Source organism: Coturnix japonica, chromosome 3 (assembly GCF_054131305.1).
Source record: "Coturnix japonica strain WE chromosome 3, WE-NBRP24, whole genome shotgun sequence".
NCBI lineage: Eukaryota > Metazoa > Chordata > Aves > Galliformes > Phasianidae > Coturnix > Coturnix japonica.
The window spans coordinates 60,572,108-60,594,881 of record NC_140665.1 but is presented as its reverse complement, the minus strand read 5'-3'; the positions used below and the strand labels follow the sequence as shown (position 1 = coordinate 60,594,881).

General features: G+C 38.6%; 1 protein-coding gene across 1 annotated transcript in view; it reads right to left on the bottom strand.

The window, feature by feature from the left end:
- Positions 1-230: 230 nt before the first annotated feature.
- ROS1 (ROS proto-oncogene 1, receptor tyrosine kinase) overlaps positions 231-22,774 on the bottom strand; it is an 80,292-nt gene continuing 57,748 nt past the window's right edge. The window contains exons 39-44 of the mRNA XM_015858759.3: positions 21,211-21,340; positions 20,159-20,256; positions 19,491-19,694; positions 18,234-18,368; positions 13,219-13,382; positions 231-1,458 (exon numbers count right to left, since the gene is read on the bottom strand). Coding sequence (XP_015714245.2) covers positions 1,307-1,458; positions 13,219-13,382; positions 18,234-18,368; positions 19,491-19,694; positions 20,159-20,256; positions 21,211-21,340 — 883 coding nt within the window. The 3' untranslated portion in view covers positions 231-1,306. The remainder of the gene's footprint in view (positions 1,459-13,218; positions 13,383-18,233; positions 18,369-19,490; positions 19,695-20,158; positions 20,257-21,210; positions 21,341-22,774) is intronic.

The following is a 22,774-nucleotide window of genomic DNA, read 5'->3' as shown; positions in this document are numbered from 1 at the left end:
CATTATACAGTATTTCGTTAGGCATCACTAGTGGCCTGGTGAGTGTAAGTTAAAAGAAGAAAAGATAGAAGTGTTTCAACTGTTGGTATTGGCAACCGTGGCTTGTACATGTACAAGTGTGGCTAAATGGTAAAAGGAAAAAATGACATATGATAACAGCCAATTTGAATTGGTTGTTGGTTTTTTGGTTTGTTTGTTTGTTTTTGCAAACAATTTTTAAAGAATACTAATTCCAAAATACCTCAATTTTTATTAAATTTGAGGCAAGACTTTCAAATAGTCAAATGCCAAACATATTTTTTTATCTGTATTGAATCTCCATTTAAGAAACTTTTGGAGCTTGACTTCAGTGGCAGTGTTCCTTAAAAATATCTACACTTTAGCATTAAACAATTACTACCCTCCAGCATTTCCCCACTATCAAGAGTTTGCATAAAAGCAGGATATGATTCTAGTTTCCAGACAGATGTCAGTGAATATCTCTGCAAAATTTGCAAATTGCTCTTCATGATGAAGCATTCCAAAGAGATTATTGCTTCCTTTTACTCAGGAATTATTTATATATTGTTTTATTGCATATTTTGATTTGACCTCTAAGGACATCAAGGGAAAACATTTACCTTTATCCAATCAATTAAGAAATGAAAGGTGATCAACATTAAAAGGGAAAAGGAATGTGGATACTAGATTCACAGATCAATCACTGTGCAACTTAAAATTTGAGATGATTTCAAGCGTATGTTTAAATTAAATGATAAAATAGGCCATCCCCGCAGTGAACAACCCAGCCACCTTTCTTCAATTGCTTACAGATCTGGAGATCAGAAAAATACAACTAGCATTTGTTAGCTTTTCAATTTGCATAATTTCATGTGTGCTTAATGGAGCTATACTTGAACTGTTTTTCTTTTCATGATCAGGTTGTTTCCTTCCACAAGATAGCATGCCAGTACTTCTCTTTTGGAAGGACTTCTTGTGTCCAAAGTTTATGTCTCTGTATAAAATTAATGGACATCATAGTAAAATCATTTTCTCTCTGATGGCAAGTTTTATTTCCTTAAACTATTTCTTGTGAAACACATGAACCTTAGCACTTAGAAAGTCAAAAATATGTGACTGTTGTCCTGTTGTAGACAAGTTTCAGTACCTTATGACATTCTCTGGAAGTTCTGGTGTTTTAAAGTGGTAGCGTTTCTTTTAAGAAATCTTTAAATGTATAATAAAATGCATGATATTTTCTCTGTCTTACATCTTCTTAGGTAGAGTTCTCTCTTCCGTCCTCAAACAGAGCATTAGACAGATGGTATTAGATTGAAGTAAGTTCTGCAGAGCTGATGCTACCTTGATCTTGGTTGCTTTCTTTGACTACTACCAAATAATTTAGGCCTTCTTGATCCTTTGCTTCCATTAGAGTGGTTGAAAGAATGCTGTCTGAATCTGCAGGTGAAACATCAATATCTGCAATTAAAAAAAAAAAAAAAAAAAAAAGTTAACAACCCAGTAATATACAAATAGTATGAGAAAAACCACGAAGTCAGCTGGTAGAGAAAGTCTGTCTAGTGACTGTGTGAAGAGTGACCGATGAGTCAAACCTATTTTCTGCTATTGCTTGCATGGATTATATCTTCCACCAAATCACTTGAGGATGTTTGGTCATCGCCATTAATAATTTTGCAGATGGAATTATATTTATGAACACATGAACTTTTGGTAGGAAAGATAGCCTGCATAAAGCTAAAATGGTTTTAATCTCTAGCTTTTTGTAACCTGGCTAGTAATACAGTAATAATGTCCTGTAACATGGGCAGTTTTCTACCTGCTAAGTTGTAACATACCCCCTCTCTAGAAGAATTGTAATATTCTGTCTTCCAGGAAATGTGAACTCAGCAGTACAATGTCTTTTATCCATTACTAAAAACTTTACATTTTTTTCTTAATTTGATGCTGTTTGCATGTGCATCATTGTCTGAAAACTACTGCAGGTACTATATATATATACATATATAAATATATTAAGCAATTAACTAAAAGCTCATGTTATAATTGTTGCTATTCTGTGCAGTTGTTCCTAGTAACATGTCTTTTTTTATTTTATTCTGCTCCCCTCTTATTTTACTTCACAACTGGAAAATGAAATGTGACATTCACGGTAATCGACTCATAAGAATCACATGTGTTGTGCTATTGCAGTGGGACAACAAACTATTATGTCACTATAAAGACACACATACTTCAATTACAAACTCGAAAGTCTTCTCCACATACTAGAGACCACTAGTAAGTATTATGAGGAAAAAGCATGAACAAGAGTTTTGAATTTAGAAACCTGCTAGCAAAGTGCAGACTGGGACAGAACGAACTGCCTTCATATACCATACTGACTGATAGCTACAAAAAAATCATTTGATACTCACTTTGTCACTTCAGGACTATTATGGCAATATTTAGTAATTCAATCCCAATTAAGTGTTCACCAACCAGTACAGCTCTTCTTTGTATGTGGCTTTTGTTTAATAAATATTTTAATGGAAACCCTCAGGCACAAGTTGCCTTGGAAAAGGCAGGCTGGCAAATGCTGAGAGCATGTTTGCAGCAAACTCTTAAGAGAGAAACCTTAAAATAAGGACCCAAGTAAAACTCGGTATTTACAGACCAGACATATGCCGGCTGACCTGCCTAAGTATAGAACACTGGAGGAGCATTCAGATTTGTTTCCTGTATAAGTATCTGGAACTGATGAGGTGATGTTTACACAAATGTGAGTATGAGGTCACTGAGATATTTTTACCAGATATATAGATACATTACTAATTCTTTCCCCAACAGGTCTGAAGATCTACGGAATATATGAAATATTATAATCCTTCTTTAGCCCATATACCACTGTATTTCTCATTGCAGAGAAAAAGAGATGAAAAATCAACACCTTTAGCTTGGTTTTACTTTTTGAGCTTTTGAGACAAAACAAGCAAGGACATTTTGTGTGTGTGTGTGTGTGTGTATGGAATGCTCATACCCTGTAAAAAGAAAGAGGAAGAAGATAACATTGATACCCTTTCTTCTATAACATGACCCACATAAGCTGCATAGCCACTGACATAATGAGATTTTTGACTACAACAGTCCTTTCCTTTACCATTGTGTTGTCTTCTCTCAGCATAGTGTTCAGTGCCCATGAAAGCTTAGCACTATTCTGCTGCACGAGCCAAAAACTGTGCAAAGATGTCAGGGTATGCAGTACAATGCAAGTCAGCAAACAAGCAAATAGTTTTGCTCACTGAGATATATGACAGACAGAGACAGAAGATACTGAAAATTAAAAGTTAAGAAAAAAATCATTGTATCTTGTGAAATTTCCCCCAGAAGAGACCTAGAGGCACCACCAACATCCTGGGAAGCCATAAGACAATGTAGAGAAGTTTGAATAATGTTAAGAAGTCCCTTCCAAACAACATCAAGAATTTGGAGAAAGATAAAGTCTGGAGATGGGAGACAGGTCAGCATATTCATGAGATATCTCTCTTTTCTTTTCAATTTTAACTTTTCTAAAATTAGTTGATTGATGTATAGTCATGCTGGGTTATACGTGAGTAAATGCAGGATAAACCATGTGATGTGATCCCCTCAGATTTCACAAGCAGAGCCTGGCTGAGCCAACAAACGTACCGAGAGGAGGCGTCCAAGGAACACCTTAATAGAATCTGGAGTCGTGCTGGGAAGTCAACTCCAAATGCTTAAATCCCACTGGCTTGTCCATACTGTGGGCCGCTGCACAGTGTAGAGTTACCCACATCCACTCCAAACAGTCTACATCAGGGCATGAGGTAGGCTGGCTCTGGCAGCACAGTGATCAATATGAGAACTCCATTGAGAAGTAGATCCCCACAGTGTTCCATGCTCCCTCAGACAGACCACTTCCAATATTAAAATGTTGAAAGCTCTGCACTTCAGCTGTGTAGATACTTGTGTCAGTTCCTAAATGTATGACCTCTTGAGATGTTTTCCCCACTACTAGTTGTAATTACAACATCTGAGCTAAACTGCAGGTAAACTAATTACAGTGCAGCTCTCTATGAGTAGGCAGAACTTTGGTCTAAAGAACCCCACATTAAGTGACACAAGACACTGTGATCACCTGACTCATAATCATGACAGATTGAGTTTGATTGCTTAGGCTCCTCTGAGAAGGCCAGTCCCAAACTGATAAAATCTGTGCTTCCCCCTCTAAATCCCAGCATCCCAGCCTGCCGCTTCCTGCAGCAGCCATATGAGCAGGGTCATGCATCCCGCCTTTCCAGCACAGAGTCTCCCTTCCCCTGCCTTCCTTGCAAGCTGTGAGGTCTCAAAGCATGTTTTGAAATCCTGCCTGGAAGGGCACAAATTGTTGTGATGTCTTGATAAGCAGATGGTTTTGAGGTGTTTAATTTCAGTAGGTGACAGTGTATAAGAGGAAAAAAGTCCACAGAAAAACTGATTGGTAGATTCAGAACAAACTGATCTAGAGACATTGATCTTCTGTTATAGCTATTTCAAGGCCAGAACCTCAGCTAGCACAAATTTCAAAGCTCCATAGGAACAAATGGGACATCAGAGATTTACTAAGAGGCTAAGGATCCAGCCTGAAACATACCAAAACTGGGTAACACAGTGGCATATGATGCTTAGAACCTTCAACAGGTTAGTGACCACGTGTTTAGAACTACAATCACATTTACTTCTTACCATTTTTATCTTGTTTTTTTTTTTTCTCTTACATACTCTGCCCCTTTCCCCTTCTGCACAGTTCGTATGGGAGTGAACAAGTGACTGTCTAGCATAACAGAAAGGTTCCCACAATGGGAACAACTGCAGAGGAAGTGCCTGGTGTATCTTTGTTCATGAAGAAAAAGGTATTTATCTAACAGTGACTGCTTCATCTCAACTGAGTCAATTCAGTTTGGAGCATTTGACCAATACCTGTTGTCCACCTGGAGCTGGAGGTGCTGTGTTTCAGTTTCTGCACATTGCCAGTAAGAATATAAATAGAACAAATATATATCCGTTTTAACACTCTGCTCTGTATTATGTATCAGTGGAGATATATCTGTGTTTCCTGTCTAACGAAATGTATGATCTTGCATGGCTTGAGGGTGACTCACTGACTTTGCTATTCTGTCAGACACTGAAGATGCAAAGGTGCAAAACAAAACCACTAAAAGCAAGGATTTTGTTCATCTTGCATTTTTACTGCACTAAACTGCTCGAAGCACTGACTTATTATTTTTCTTCCACATTTTCATAGATTTTTTTTAGAGATTCATGGAATTAAATGCATGTAAACAAGATGCTGTCTTGGGAAACACAGACATAAACTTTTTTATTAATTAGTTTATCATCACACTTAATAAAAGAGGACCAAAACCAGACAGCTCCACACTTGTTTCAATACAGTGTGCCTTGATACATAAGCAGAGAAGCACCTCCATTCTCCAGGTCACAAAGTAGGATTAATTTTACCAAGTTTTAATTACTCCAATGTTACATATCTAGTTTAGGCTTTTTGCCGAGGCTCACTTTACAGTCAATTGAGAGGGAAGAGAGAGATGTGTTTTTGTGGAGATACTCATTTCTTGTATTGACCTTTCCACAGTGTCATCCTCCGAACATGTGTACATCTCTCTGGTGACTATCAAATGGCCTACATGGACAGTGTAAGCGCAGAACCTAAATTTTAGTTGGTAATATCTGCACACTCATACAACATAAATGTAATTTGTAAAATCAGATCATCTGATGTTATAATATATTTTTTCTCACCCATTGCAAAGCAAAGTTTTAGTATTACTTTCCATGCAATGTCATACAGCTAATGTGCACTCTCTGGAATCAAAAAGCATTTGTCTGGGGAACACAAAGAAAATGATCATCCCATCAAGTCTGCCTTTTCCTGTAGTGTTGTAAGCACTCACTGTTTTGGAAGAAGCCTTTTTGTTGACCCCTCCTGGCTTTGGGTCAGGCACTCACTAAACTAAGTGGGGAAGAGGATTACTGAATTTCAGAAAAATACAAAGGAGGCTAGATACAAGGTTTAAAAATGGCTCTTATCAACATATCTGCTTCAGAGAAGCTTCCGTTTGTCCAAGTGATTACTTTAAGACTGGAAAGGTGTGCAGAATAGTTTCTAAAAGGCATCTAGTTTTAGGAAAATAAGCTAGTGACTTACATAGCAATCCAGTACTTTTCAGTCAGCAGACATATCATTAACAATGAGAGCCCTGATCCCAGATTTTAATAGCAAATCCCCTCAATGAAAAGTTTTGCACTTAGTTAAAAAGAAAGGAAAAAAAAAAAAAAAGAAAAAAGAAAAAAAAAAGTGACATTTTTAGCAGGTGCTTTAATTGATGAAAAAAAACCTAAATACACTGGGTATTTTAGCTTCCCACGTTTACCAAAAGACATCTCCAGTTTAGGGATTAAAACATTATCTTTTAAGGCTGAATGTGTTTCCATTCAGCCCCTTTTTAAACAACCAACACTTGTAGCTCTTGAACAAAACAAAATGCTGAAGGCAAATGAGACCAACTTTTGAGGAGTTTTTTGCTGTAGTTGCTGTTTTTGTCTAGTCGTGCCAGAACTCTGCTCCTCACATTATTATACTCAAAGAAAACAGTATATCAACTATGATCCACATCATTTTACCAAACTTAAATCACATTATCAACCTTTCTGAATGTGATTTTTTTTTTCCTAATTATCTCAGAATAAATGCTGTCAGTTGGTAGCTTTGATGGTAATATTTGCCTCCTATCTACAAAACGACTTCAAGGTAACAGTGGCAATTGTCACAACTATGGATTTCCTCAGGCTCCCTCAAACAGCCTTACTATCTGCTCTTGTCAGGGCAGCCTCTTCCAGCAGTAACGGTGTCATGCTCTGACGGTTTTTGAGCAGTTCTACATTTCTTCCTTATAGGTCCAGAATGCATTACTGGGAGCAGCACCAGTAAGAATAGTCCTCCTGTGTCAAAAAGGCAAGGAGCTGCTCCAGCTGCTTAATGCCCAGTTGTCTGATGTCGACAAAGATGTTTGCCAAAATGGGCAGGTGTTTCCATACTCATAAAGGGAAATGCTTGGGACTTGAAAAAACATAACACTGTCTTGAATGCACAAATGTAAAAAGTCATTTCTGAGAATAGATGGACTAGTTATTTTTACAGCAATGCAGGACCATCCTTTTAGCATATTTCTTTTGCACTTTTTGAAAAGGAGGGAAGAACAGCCTGTATTTCAGCCATGAGTGGGGCTCTTGAATCAATTCCAATTTGATTAAAAACCAGTAAGCCCACAGACATCTCAGTGCTGCAGATGCACTTCCCTCATCGAAAATGTTAACATTTCTTGCCTGCCCACATTCACTGTCCTGGGAAAGCCTGTAAGAGCAAGAAGAATAAATGCTCAACTGGTAGATATCAAGAGCCTTTAAACTCACTTCATACAGAGGGACTTGCAATGAGTGCTGCAGCTGGTATTGTGCTCATCTGCTGAAATACAGCAGGAGTGAGGTAAAAGCAGATCTGGGTACATAACCCTCATTAATGCTACTTTCAGTTGAAATGAGTGAGAAGTAGGCAAGAAAAAACCCATAAGATCCCACAGATATTCAGAAAATATTTAGTGAAATTTTATGATGCTTTATATGTATTTACTGCAATACTTACTCTGTAGACTACTATCCCAAAGGAACAAACTCATGTTCTCCTGCCTGTGACATTGGGTTGTTTTTTTTTTTTGGTTTTTTTTTTTTTGTTTGTTTGTTTTTTTCTATAAAAATGTTATTGGCTTTGAGCCATTATTGACATAGCCTGAGAAGTAATCTGCACATCCCAGTGGACTGCTGCCTAGCCACTTAGTGCTGGAAGAAGTATGATTGCTTATAGCTGTCCATATTTGCCATCCTTTGGTCAAGAAAGAAAAATAATTCTCTGCTTAGATTCCTTTACTCTCTTTCTAAACAGTGATGCCAGGACCTGCTGGTGTTGCTTGGACATATTTACTGCTATTTGCTGCCTCCTTTATATGGGTAACTCGTGGCAGCAAAGCTGGTGTCTCTTCTATCATCCCCTCACTATCCTGTTAGTGTGCTCTCCAGACCACTGGCATGCTTTTTATATTAGTTCACCCTTACTTGCAATCTGCTTGACATGGTGCATCAGTAATAATGTTGATAAGGAAGTCTAACGTTTTCACAGCACTTCTACCTATTAAAAAATGCTAATAGCATGTACAGACCTGCTAATTGCCTAGATAACTACAAGCAGGTAAGGTTTAACAGAATTTGGAATAAGTACTTTCCCATGTAAAGCTAAGTATTGTAGTTATTTTGTAATCATAGAATCACCAAGCTTAGAAAAGACCCACAGGATCATCCAGTCCAACCATCCACCCATCACCATGTCCCTCAACACAACATCCAAATGTTCCTTGAACACCTCCAGGGTTGGTGACTCCACCACCTCCCTGGGCAGCCCATTCCAGTGCCTGACCACTCCTTCAGAGAAGCAGTATTTCCTAACGTCCAGCCTGAACCTCCCCTGATGCAGCTTGAAGCCATTCCCTGTAGTCCTATCACCAGTTACATGAGAGACGAGGCCAACCCCCAACTCACTGCAACCTCCTTTCAGGTAGTAATAGAGAGCAATAAAGTCTCCCCTGAGTCTCTTCTCCAGACTGAACAATCCCAGCTCCTTCAGCTGTTCCTCATAAGGCTTGTGCTCCAGACTCCTCACCAGCTTTGTTGCCCTTCTTTGAACATGTTCCAGTGCCTTGAAGTCTTTCTTGCAGTGAGGAGCTCAAAACTGGACAGAGTACTTGAGTTGCAGCCAATCAGTTTTAGTCCAGAAAACATGGATGGAAGCAACCCTGCACAAAATGTATTACAGAGACTTTGCACTGTAACTGAACAACTTAACCTCCAGGTGGATGGTGGAATCAAGTGCCTTGTAGAAATCCATAGCATTGTCTCAGAGTCTGATGTCTCCTCATTTGAAATCTAGCATAGTGGATTTGTGAAACAATTGCTGCTTTATTAGACATCTAAAAGTGAGAAAGATGCTGCAAGTAGGGATATCAGATTGAAAAGATTTCTTCATGTATTCTTCTTCTGCCCACTTCCTGGAGAAGAACCCCTTGGAAGATTAGAGCCATTAGAAAATGCACCTTTGTTGGCATTAGTCCGTAAAATGAACAGTTGCCTCAGTCTGATGGAGCAGTTTCCAGTAAAAGTGCATGACTTCCCCAGTGGAAATGGAACAGGGAGCAGAGGATGTCAAGCTTTAAAATTCTTCAGTACATGTCAGTTACAATGACGGCTGCAAAGACATCCAGACTGTGCTAATGTGAAACAGTGGAAGAGTGGACCTGTGAAGACTGATCCTCTGGCTTTGGTTCAAGCCAGTGATATCTTGTTGCTAGAGGTTATGGAGGAGCTAGAGAAGATGATGAGGACAGTTATGATGATGGGACAGGTGAAGAAATAGATGAGTCTTTGGCTTCTCAATTCTTAAATTCAGGGAACTTGAGACATAGATTGCAGTTTTACATTGGGGATCACTTGCTAATGTGTAATTGTATCAAGCAGTGTATCTGTACAGTTTTCAAGCTGAGAAAGAGAGGGAATTGACTGATGATGAAAGCAACCCATTAGGAAGACCTAGGATTTGGACAAAACCGTACACCATTTGGTTCAAACCTGTATGGAAGGATGAAAATGGTAGCAAAGACTGTGCTGGTGATAAAAGAGGAAGAGCTGAAACTGCTCCCACAAAAGCCTCACCTAGAAATTCTAAAAAGCATGATGAATTGTGGCATGATGGTGTATGCCCTTCAGTACTGAATTCTTTAGAAGCCTACCTCGTATCTACTCCTCCTGAAAACATGACATTTGAAGATCTTTCATGAGATCTTATTCTTCTTTTGAGAATTTTACATGCTATCAGTTGATACTGGTATTATTTGTATGATAATACAAGAAGCAAGGAGATTATTCCAACTTCAGAATTTATCAACAGTAAACTGACAGCAAAAGCAAACAGACAGATTCAAGATCCACTGGTGATTATGACAGGAAACATACCAACTTGGCTGACAGAACTTGGAAAAACAAGCCTATTTTTCTTTCCATCTGATACCCTACAAATGCTGTTTTGTATAACTGCTTTTGATGGTGATTGAGCCACACAAAGACTACTGGATACTAATCCAGAAATCAATCAATCAGATTCTCAGGATATCATAGTGGCACCATGGCTGGACAGGAAAAAATGCACTGTTACACCAGGAAACTTCTTTGATGTCGCATGACTTGTTCAGTATTGATCCAGTAGTAGCCAAATCAATATATCACCTTGAAGATATTGTAAGACAAAAGAAAAGAATTGAGCAAAACAGAACACAGACCAAAGAAAGTCTACAGCATGCATTGGAAACTCTGAATATGAATGGCTGCTCAGTGGAGGATCTAGGGCTGGATTTCACACTTCTTGGATTTCCTAATACAGAGCTGAAAAAAAAAGAGGAAAAGATACACCAGTCACCATCCACCTCAGACTGATTATATTCTGGGCATCTAATGAAGGTGTTGCCAGACAGTTTGATTCTTTCAGAGACAGATTTGAATCAGTCTTCCCCCTGAGTCATCTTTAGTACTTCTGTCCTGAGGAGTTGGAGCAACTCTCATGTGGCAGCAAAACAGGCACATGGGATGTCAAGACCTTAAAGGAATGTTGCAGTCCAGATCATGGTTATACATATGACAGTCGAGCGCTGAAGTATTTCTTTGAGTTCTGTTATTACACTTTACTTGACATTTGGCTCTTTCTTTTGAAACCACATCTCCTGGTGAGAGCAGGCATTTCTTGGCAGCAGGGTAATGACAGGAGTTTCATTACACACAAAGGCCAATGACCATGTAACATTTGGGGAAGATCTTGCCCAGGACAATCCATCATGGAATGGTATTTTGGATTATTTGTTCTGGCTGTCATCTTCCTACTACTACTGCAAACACAAGAAGTTCTCCATTTAGTTCTAGCTAAAAATGAATGCAAACTTAAAGCTACTTTAAAAATCACTTACTTATACAGCATTTTATAAATCACAGACTGAAATTCCATGCCCCAAACTGTGTATGGCAGGATCATTAAGGAGTGTGCATTTTATTCTTGAAGTTTGACTAGCACATGAATTGCCAGTTCTTGCATAAAACAGCCATGCTTCTGGAGCCAGCATTACTCTGAACTCCATTACAAAATGTTTACATTTCTGGCAAAAAAATATTTGAATGAGTTTAAGCTGGATATCTGCAGAAAACCTACATGCATGGTTCCCTGATCAGATAATATGGTAACATTAAAACATCACTAGGACTCTAGGCCTTCAGTCGAGTATGCAGCATACAGTTTGAGTAGACTTGTAAAGACTCCCATGGGGAAAGAAGAAGGTAACCAACAGATAAACTATGAATATATGGGGGGGAAATATGTGTGTTATAGAGACATGTAAAGATCCTATCAAGTGTTTAGCTGTGTAAAATACACTTACATGAAAGAACAATATGTAGATGAATTAATTTCAAGTTATACTGTTTTCTGATGGGGATCCCTGTGTGAAAATCACTTGAAGGCCTAAGAAGAAGCCAAGGAGGAATTTTGAGAACTGAAGCATACCTAAAACCCCCTCCATAGAGATACCTGGTAGAGTATCTGAGATGAGATTGCTAGCTTCTAGACAGCTGCGTTTAGGTGAGATAAAGTCCGTACTAAATATAAGGCCTATTAGTTTGGGCAAGGTGCCTAATTAATTGGCAGTACTCATTTCCTGAACTAAGTCCAGGCTTAGATTTGTGCCAGATTAAATATCTTTTTTTTTTTTTTTTTTCCTGAGCACCACTATTCAAAGCAAAGATGCCCTTAAAGAAACTAGCAATTATATTACATGCACATGCACTAAGCATTTCATTATTAGGTAAGGGTGCAAAATCAGCTGTTTAAAAAAGCAGGAAATGATAAGTTATCAGTGCTAGCTTACTTTTGTCCCAGTGCATCAGTGATATAATCTCTGGCATTATAAAGACATATGAGCAAGTGATACTGATACAGAGAGAAATTATGATGGGGAAGGGGAGGCTGACATCTGTAAAACATCATTGAATGACAAAGACTAGCAAAATATCGAATAAACTATCTTTAACTGAGAATTTGACAGTGTCAGTCAATTGAATGCACGTAGAATACATTGAAAAATGGCTACATAATCGCGTAAGTGAGTGCTTTATCATTCCTGGAATTGATCACAATTTGTTTGAGGGTGGGGAAAATCTCAAAATACTGATGCATTAAAACTGTTTATAAGACAGAGTAAGTTCCTAGTTCAAAAATTTTTTGTGAGAAGAAAAAAAAACTTTTAGAAATGTTAGCAATTACTGCATTTTGCTTTTTTTGGATTGGGAAGTACTTCTTTAGCAGAGTTTATTTTTTTTCCACTAGAAAAGAACAATAAGGAAACTGTTTAAATTAAAATTAACTGTGAAATAAAAGTGAGATATTTCAAGAGATAAAAACCTTCTTTTTGAAGACTTTCTAATCACACCATTTACTAAGACTCTGCTTTCTTTTTCCTAGATTTAACCATTTGGGAATTACTGCAGGATTGGAAAAGCTTGTTCTGGCTCAGTTGGGATGTTCATTTCCGTGCTTAGTTGCTCTGAGCCTCACTTGCTCAGATTTGACATCAGATTTGACTTTTCAGATTTCTGACAACACAATTTTAACAGTATTCTTTTGAAATTGGGCTTTGTTATGTCCATTGTCTTGAGTATTTCTTCCCAAAGATCACCTCATGAGAGTTCAACTTTTTACATGGGCAGATAGTGACAGGACAAGGGAGGATGGCATTAAATCAAAAGAAGAGAAATTTAAGTTAGATGCTAGGGGAAAAATTACTTGTTCAGACGGTGTGAGGCACTGGCACTTGCTGCCCAGAAAAGCTATGGATACCCCATCTATCCCTGGACGTTTTCAAGGCCAGGGACAGTCTGATCTGGTGGGCGGCAGCCCTGATCATGGCAGGAGCTGGAACTCAGTGGGTTTTAAAATCCCTTCCATCCCAAGACATTCTGTGATTCTATGTTTACACTGTTGCAGCTTTGGGCAGAAGCTGTGGGGACAGTGCTGTCCAGGCTTACCCTCAAAAGCTTGGTTGATGAATCCAGCCACTGACTCTTTGTCTTCAAGGAAGCAGCTGAAGCACAGTGGGGAGTGTCTTATCTCTTGCAGTTTGTGCTGAATATGAAAGAAAGTAGGTCTGTTGTGAGGGTCTTGGGCCCAGCATCGTGTCATTAAATCACGTCTGGAAAAAAGAATTTTTAAAAGGTAAGTATTAAAGACGATGCAATCATCCATCTCATCGTTTAATCATCTGACATCATCTGACAAGCAAGTTCAGTGTAGATTTTCAACTTCTGAAGCCTTCATATATGGTGCAAAGACTACCACTAGTTGCTGAGGGAAGAAAAGTAGATTATGGGTCAGCTGACTCCATGAATGTTTTCAGTTTTGCCAAAGATGGATATTTTTTAAGACTGAAAGCAGCTATAATGTTGTATATTAGTTGGGAGCCTACTATAATGTTGGCCCCTAAAACCCCACCAGTACCTGCTCACAACTCTCGCCACTCTCTCATAAAAAGTAGCCAGTATTTTCTGAGGAAGCAGACAAGAAAATAGTTCTCTGACAGTAAAATTTCACTAAAGTGAAAAAATGAACTTGAAGCTATCAGCTTGTTTTATTCTCCTTCAACTAATGCCACTTCAACTTCAGAGATGTTCAAAGCAAACCCTCCAGGACAGAGAAGGTTAATTTAGACTTCTGCTCTCAGACCAAAACAAATAGGAGTACATTTTCCCATCAAAGGCAAAAATGGTATCAGTTTCCTCTGGGTGCAGGGATCCTAGCCTGCCCTGCACAAACCTATTTGTATCACTCAGTGGCAAAACTGCCTTTCCTGTTTGTCTAAGGGATAGGGCTGATTTACACTGCCTACTCGCGGGCATGGATTGTGGCAAGACACAGACACACAAAAACAAATCCTTTAAAAGCCAGGGGGAGCCAGGCTGAAAACCAAATCGCAGCCAACACCTGGATATGTTAAGTGTTGGGAGAGGGATCTTAGGGCCTCAAAACCAGAGCACAGCATTTGAGCAGTCAGTGAAAGGACAATTCAGAAAACTCTTACAGGAATGCAGAGTATTCACCTCTAAGCCATAAGTTCAAATCCTCCCCTGAAAAAAAATCCTTGCTGTGAGATCTGAGCTATGTGAAATGAACTGGCTTGCTCAGAAGGTCCATGTTAAAAAGGAAGCTGCTGTCCTTCATCACAACTCAGTATTTTACAGAACTCCTGATGACAACTGAGGGACATCTCTCTACTTCTGATTTTTCCATGATATTTTTCATTAAAATATTGTATTTGGGTGGAAAACATCAGTACATTTTTTTCAGAACCACTTTTCATCAAACCATATCACACAGTTGCAGAGCTGTTAGAGTGATACCAGCTTCTCAAAAGAATTCAATGAAATCTTAAGGATCTAGAAAGTGATAATAACTTCTTGACATTGAATCACTTCCTCTCCTTACTTATTTTCATGTGTACTGCTTATGGATGACACAAGAAATATAAACAGAAATATAGTGGATTGGACTGAAAATGAAGAGAAATAACTCTGGTTTTCCTTCTGTTGGCAACAGAGTGTCTGTCACATTCAATCCAAAGGCCAGACTTGGATGCTGGCAACCAAACCACCTACTTTCTGGTAATGCTGACTTGTAGGATATTCAAGAGGACCTGCACTGCAGGTTAGTATTGACTCTGATGGGCAGAGCCTTGTGCACGGAGGTGTGCACAACTTAATGAATGCACTGCTGTTGTGACAGAAGGGACAGATAGACAGCCAGAAACCAACAAAGGGAGAAAGAAATAAGAAATGGTCCATAAGGTCACTTGTGAAACAAGAATTTGACAAAAACAGATTCAGAACAGTTTTGCATTCTTAAGAGAATCTTTTGAAACAACTGCTTTTTAATGGACCATTTGCTTCACAAAGCCATTCAGTTTTGTTACTGATTGGGAATATTCACTATTGAAAAGAAAAAAATCAGAACTGGCATTATGTTCCAAATTCTTATTTCTTTAATCAATTTATACGCTGATTGGCGTAAAATATTAGTACGGGATAGCATATATATTGTCTATAAAGTATGTAATTTGGATAGGGTTTTGGTTTCTAATGACTGAAGCTTTCATGCTGCCTCAGAAAATATGTGGAATTTTTGTAGGGACAGCTACTTATGGGTGTATATATTATAGATATCTATCTTTCAAAGTACCTCGTGGCATCCAAAATTTTCAGTCACGTGGCAGACCGAGAAATGCACCAGCATGACATCAATCAAGAGAGTGAAAGTGAGTCTAATATACTAAGACATATGTGAATTGCCATTTGTGACCTTGAGTGTGTTCCTACAATTTCTTGGGTGACAAACATGGGTAACATACTTCATGGGGAAAGCCTTCCAAAAGGAAATGAAAATTAACCAATCTAAGCACATCCTTAGACAAACTATAGCATTAGATTTAAGAACTAGCCCCTAGATGTACACCTACACACCTACATTTCACAACGGTATCTTATGTGGGCTGAACAACATGTAACCAACTGTCCAACAGAACTGCAGATGTGTAGATCTTGACTCTAAAGTATCAAAGAACTACTACTGAGTAGCTAATTTTGGAGGTTGAAAGTGAACCACTCCCAGCTATTTCATTGGTAATGTCCTGTAGCTTGTGTGAAGTAATTTTCTCACACACAAAATGAAAGGTACCATTGGTGTGGGGATTTTCTTAGAAAAGGAGAAAAAATGTTGGAATAGAGTCCTTGTCCTCATTTTGAGCAAGCCTTTTTTACCACCCAACCTCAAATCCCCCCCAGGGGGATTCTCCTAGAATCAAATTGCAAGAGCTTTTAGTTACCAAAATTCCTTCAGCAAACTCAGTTGTATAATTTTGTATGGGCACGAGTATTTAGTGAAACAGCAGCTTCAGGTCAGCAAGCGGCATTGCCCTCGTACAGATTCTACTGTTTGCAATCCATAGCCTTTCAGGATGGGCGTTAAAAGATGTTCTACCTGAACCTTGGCAAGCTCTTGCATGCAAAATTTACACCCTGGTGGCTGTACCATATGAGGGTCTCTGACTGCACAACTAGAGTCATTCATACATATGATTCATATTTCAATAAACACAGCTCATCTACAGATTCCCATATCTCTTTTTCAGTTCATTACCAAGCTTTATGTATCTGCACTTCTCTTGAGGTAAGCAGATGATTACCCTCTGGAGCAACATCTTAAGGAGGCCAGGGGCAGAACTTCTCTTCCCCTACACCCAAAAAATGAAAACAATTCCACTTCCTAATGCTTTCACACTCCAGGTTTCTGTGTCAGGTCTCCTTGCCCTTGCAGTGCAAGCCTACCACAGATTCCTAAACACTTCTCAGATGAAGTAGTTTGGCCTTTGAACTCTCTTCCTATCGATGATGGTTTGTTTTGTCAAATGACAATGAGGAAGCCAAAGTATCAGGATGACAATCACCGACTGCTGATGTCCCGATGCAGGTTCAAAACCACACGGAGAGCAGCAGGAATGCTAAGAATCTCAGCATGCCATTAATGACCGAACAAAGTAGCAAAAAAGCTATTTAGGCTACTGACAGAAGCTGCACGCAGGTGCTGAGCGTTCACCAAATGAGATAAAATACGATACAAGCATCTAAGAGCTCATTCAGCCCCTTGGCTTTCAAAAACCAGACTGCTGCTATTAGGTCGTGATCCTGCAAGTCACAGCCTGTGGATGAGAGTTTAAGCTCTACCTGATATGCTAATTTGTGAGACCTAGGACTTAAAAGAAAAAATAAATACTTCAGTCAACTTTTGTTTGTTCTTAAGATCTTGTCGTTCACTTTAAAAGCAGCCTACAAACCTTTGTGTGAGCTTGAACATCGAACTATTATATGGGCATACTTCATCTCCTGCACTTTTTAATTCATGGGTCATCTGCCGGATATTTTTTAAGGAAACATTTTTCAATAGAAAATATTGAAACTGAAGTTGCTGTCGGGCTCCCATTAGTGCTATTGTTTCACCTCCAGTTTGCACTCTGTTCTTAAAATTCTAATATCTTCATCCAGATAATGATAAGTAATCACCATCTGGAATTGAGAGTGTTGTAATTGATGTGGGACCTATCATGGAGATCCAGTCTCGCCAGACATAGAATCAGTTTCCAACCATTTCCTCAGCCTGAGGAGTAAGAGTTGTGTACCTTAAGTACCCTCTTATTCCATTTGTAGGACCAGCTGTCAAACACATTTCTGCAGCTGCTTACACAGAATGGTTGTATAGGAATTGAGACATGAAATTAGGCTATACTGAGCAATCATTGGGCTCAGATTCAGTTTCCTCATTCATACACCTCTGTCTGGCATGGGTTGGATCCATTATACATATTCACTTTTTTTTTCTTTTAATTGCAGATGAATTTTGTACTTAAGATACAGTTTAGAATTGAAAGCTTTGTTAAAGTCCAGCTCAGTTGAAGTCTAACCAGAAGTACAGACTTATTTTTTCTGCTTCAGCTCCTCTTATTGGCTTTTTCACAGAGAGGTCTGCTAAGACAGTATGCTATCAGTGAGAAAGCCTGTTATGTCCTTCATCAGTGGCACATGGTATACAGGACCAGGTAAATTCACTATAGTCATTATAGCTTCTAACCAATTTTGAGCTGGTTGATCAGGCATTCCCAGCCTGTTATAACATTACTACTGGATTCATGTCTAAGGCTTAATTTACACTATCTCTACAGCCCTGTTTAAAAGATAGCTGTGTATCAGTCATGAAACTGTAAGATTTAATTTTCAGTTCTCACTGAAGTTCATGCTCACAGGCAGCACTACAAGATGAATTAGGAGCAAGTGGGTAGCTACAAGTGCAAGCTGTTTTATCTAAACAAAACCAACAACAACAACAAAAAATGGAAGGATGTTAGATTTTGCAGTAGCCATTCTAAATGATAGTCATCTGACAATAAAGCTATTGCTGTATTATAAATATTATAAATAATATGGAAACAAAATTAACTTACATGTCATCAGGACAGTTGTTGGGAGATTCCAGCCTTCCTCCTGATCGTACATGGTGTAAAACTTCTATATTGGAGAGTCCTGGATATGGCTGTTGGCCCAAAGTTAATGTTTCCCACACTAAGACTCCAAAAGCCCTAAGAAACACCAACAATAAATTTTGATTGCCATGGTGATGATGAGCAATCTCCCTATCATCAGTTAATTAAAATGGCTCCAGTCTAAGAACAAGTCTCAGAAAAATTAGGAGTAAGTTGTTTTAACTTTATGTAAAACACTGGACACATTCTTAATCCTGGCTCTAGAATTGCTAAAATAAATATGTAGGACTGACACACTTCCCTAGACTCGGTGAGATGCAGCACAGCATCCAGAGGCACCAGTCTCCATTTGAGTATGTCCTCACTTAAACAAGCATTTAGAAATCGCTGGAGGTGTCACTGGAAATGGAGAGAGTTACAAGTTCTCCTAAGTACCACTCATAAAGCAATCAGCACCTCATTGGATTTGGCACAGAGAACTAAGCAGGTTTTTTTAGATAAAGTTAAGAGTGGCAGTTAAGTGGATATGCTGTAGGGCCTGAAGATTTGACCAAGATCGTGGGCCATTATCACCAATAGCCATCCAATCTAAAACTGTGAATCTCACGTTTACTGGAGCTGTATTGGTTTGCTTTTTTCCAGGAGTCAGACAGGGTCTCTGCTTCTTCACCATAAACCCAAGCCTGCACAAATATACCTTGCAGGTGAACCTCTGCAGCAAAGTATTATGACTTTCTCGTAGTGGTGCTGAGAAATTTCAGCTTCAAAATAATGAAGTCACCACAACAGGGTGAAATGGTAAGGGGAAAGTATTTGCTTGTAGGAAGGAAATGTCAATTAACCTAATGGAAAACAAAATGGAAAGAACAGGATGTAGGCAGTCAATTCACTGCTCAAATGGGGGGAAAAAAAAAAAAAAAAAAAAAAAAGGTGGGCCTAGTATAAAAATGTTTCATTGAGCAACACTAGTTTTTCCCATCCAGGATCCCAGGGCTAGAGCTCAAAGCATTAAGTTAAGAAATACTTACAAGCAGATACAGTTGTCATGCCAATTTTTTTACTAGTTCATGAAACCACCACATAGGAAGAAATCTACCTTAGCTTGTAAATAATTAGAGATGGAAATATTCAAGCTTATCATTGCTGCTGTAAATCAATATTTTCTTGCTGTGGGATTTACTATTCTTTTTACACTGCTGTGTGCCTGCTATAGCTCACCAAACATCAGAGCGATTTGTAAAGACGCCATCAATGAGGCTTTCAGGAGCCATCCATCTGACAGGGAGTAGGCCTTCTCCTCTTTTCCTGTAGTAATCATTTTTATAGATATCTCTGGCAAGTCCAAAATCGCCAATCTTTACCACTCGGGAACAGCTCCCATATTGCTTCTCAGACACAAGGCAGTTGCGAGCAGCCAGGTCCCTGAATTTTACGGTAGAAACAAGAAGATGGAGTCAGCTTTGCCAAGCAACACAGGTCAGAAGAGACCTCCAGAGGCCAAACGGTTCAACCCTCAATACAGAACAGTGCGACTCATCAGGTTAGATCAGGTGACTAGCAGTCTCATCTAGTTAAATTTTGCGTATCTCCGTGGCTGGTGATGCCACAGCTTCCTTGGACAGCCTGCTCCAGTGATTGATCCTACCCATTGTGAACAATATATACCAGTTTCCCTTGCTTCCCTGGTATAAAATGTTAGAGTAAACTACCATTTTTTGAGACAATTGTAAATAATTTTAACAGAAAAGCATAATTTTATGTTTTAATCCTGTTCTTACCTTTCCTGTTATATTGTGACATCTTTCCCAGGCATTTTGTCCCAGGTAAGATAATTATCCTTGATACTGTGGATAAAGCTTTAAAGATAAAGGAAATGAATTCTGTACCTGTGTATGAAATGCATTTTCTCTAAATAGACACAACCTTTGCAAATATCTAAGCATATATCCAAGAGGTCAGTCAGTGTCAGTAAGGGACTCTGGAACTACAAGAAACAAAGATAATGTTAGCCACATCTCCCAGCTTTACTAACTCAGAATGACAGCCTCCCCATGCAAAGATGGTATTGTTTTCTCATTTGAAACTTATAGGATTTTTGCAAAACAGGTGCAAAGTATCTCTGTGCCAATAGAGCAAATGCTAATTAGTCGCAGGGTAAACTGCTAAATCACTAGACTGCAGGGCAGGGTAACACATCCTGTTCTTTGATTTGGGGCTAAGAATATCCTGGGACCTTCAGAATTACTTCTTTGTTGTAATGCAGGACACCAAATATTTCCTCCTGCTATTATATCAAGTTTGCTTGCTGCCGTATTAGTCAGTAGAATATATTATTTCTGTAGAATATATATACATACTTTTCAGTAGGCTTCAACACTTACTGTGGATTTGATGTGGTCATGTAAATGAAATGGACAACTCCTATAGTGCTGTAAAAGTCCAATGTCAAGTCCCTTTGACATAAACTCATACCATTTTCTTAATCTTCATGCTAACAATGAAAATTAATTAACTTCTCAAATAAAGAGATTTATTCTTTATTCTTTTCTCCTCATTCCTCTGAAGACTTTTGGGATATAGCCACAAGGACAACAACAACTGAGAGGCCTAGTGGACTCGATACTTGACCGCTATTATGTATAACTTTTCAAAGGGCTGTTCACTGTGTTCATAGAGAAGGACTCAACAGACATATCATGACTGTAAAAGATCCTACTTTCAGTCAGTGATTTAATGGTATTCAACAGGACATTCAGTCTTCTTCACAGCAACTCTGAATGCCTGGTCAGCAATCAGTGCTGAGATCCCAGGGCATTAGCCAGGTCAGAGCCTGTACATGCAGAAGAAACTGGACATCAGCATGGCCTTTAAGGAAGATTAAAATGGAGAAACTGTGGGCAGATACATTTTAAAAATAGATTCCTTGAGGTCATCCTACCTTTTGCTTTCTGGCTCCTCGTAAATAGCTAAGCAGATCTCCTCCTTCCATCAGCTCCAGTATAAGGTACTGAGGTTCATTTAATAGGCACACTCCAAGTAGCTTCAGAATGTGGGGATGATCAAATTTACTAAAGAGAAATAAATGACTGTAAGATTATACATGAAAAAAAAAATCAATAATTTGCATATAGCTGCAAGTAATGAATTGGGTTATCTTTTACAATCCCACCTCCACCAACATCGTGATTTAGTAGCTTAAATTGCCTTGATTTGCTCAGTCATGGGGCAATCCTGTGACAACCTTTCAAAGCACAAGTTTACACTGTGCTTTGACAGACACTCTAAAGCATACACACATATGAAAGGCACACTTCATCATGTTTACATGACAAGATACTCAAAGGTAATTTCATCTTCTTGGAATAATATGATTTGCCACCTGTTCACTGAAAGTATCTCTATTATTTTAATAGACTATTCCTACTACAGCAGTTACATTAGAACTACTGATTTGGAGAAACGCACAAAGAAATAGAAGCATAAAGTACAATATCTTCATCTTACAATCCAGAGAATCATTTTGTTCAACTATTTTTGTTTTGTTCAAGAGAAATAAAACGTGTATGAGAAGAACTAGCAGATATGAGAGTAATTGCTTGTGTGTGTCCAAAGTCTTGGGATTATGACAGAGCAATCAGCCCTCTGTGATCTTGCAGTTTATAAACAATGCAAAATATTCATTGACTCTTTCAGTGGCCGTGTTTTTACAGCCACACGTATTGTGTTTGAAAATAGTTTTCTCTTTGCACTGCTGTGTGAAAGGACTTGCACCATCAGCCAGAGAAACCTGACCCTGTTGGGAAAACTGAAGACATCACTGTTGGGTGGTGTCTAAAGTGCTGTCAGATGCACCAGAATAAACAAACAAATACAACAGGGTAAGATTTTCCTTCTAATCTCTTTCAATTCACTTAATCTTAGGTGTGGGCAAAAGCTCTTCAACAAAAAGTGTGATTTTGAATTTGGCAGTTCCCCTGAAGCACATACCTCTCCATCAGACAATGTTGTCACCCTCCAGAATAAAAACAGAGGAAGGAAGGAGCACTTGATTCTTTCCTTACAGATCCTGCAGTCCTTCCTCTACTGAACTGTCATTTCTTATTTCCAAAGTGATGGGATGCTCTCTGAAATTTGCTACATGTATTTACACACAAATGACCCACCAATAACCAGTATCAAATTACTGTTTGACATACAGGTAGATCAAAACTTTTCCCACTGCTGTATAGCAATAGTAGAAGAAACTTATAGTCCTTGCCTAGCTAGGACAGCAGCACGCTACTACTGGATGTGCTCCCAAACAGCAAGCAACATTTAAACAAAGAATAACAGGGTTTTTAAACAACTAGAGCCACATATGTAGCCTTTTTGCTTTTGGCTTACTTTGAGACATCACTGATGAACAGCAAGAAAAGTTTCTAACCCCACCATGAGAAAACTAAATAACTTTTTCTTGTTAAAAAAATATTTAAAGCATATACAATATGCCTTTTTACTATTAT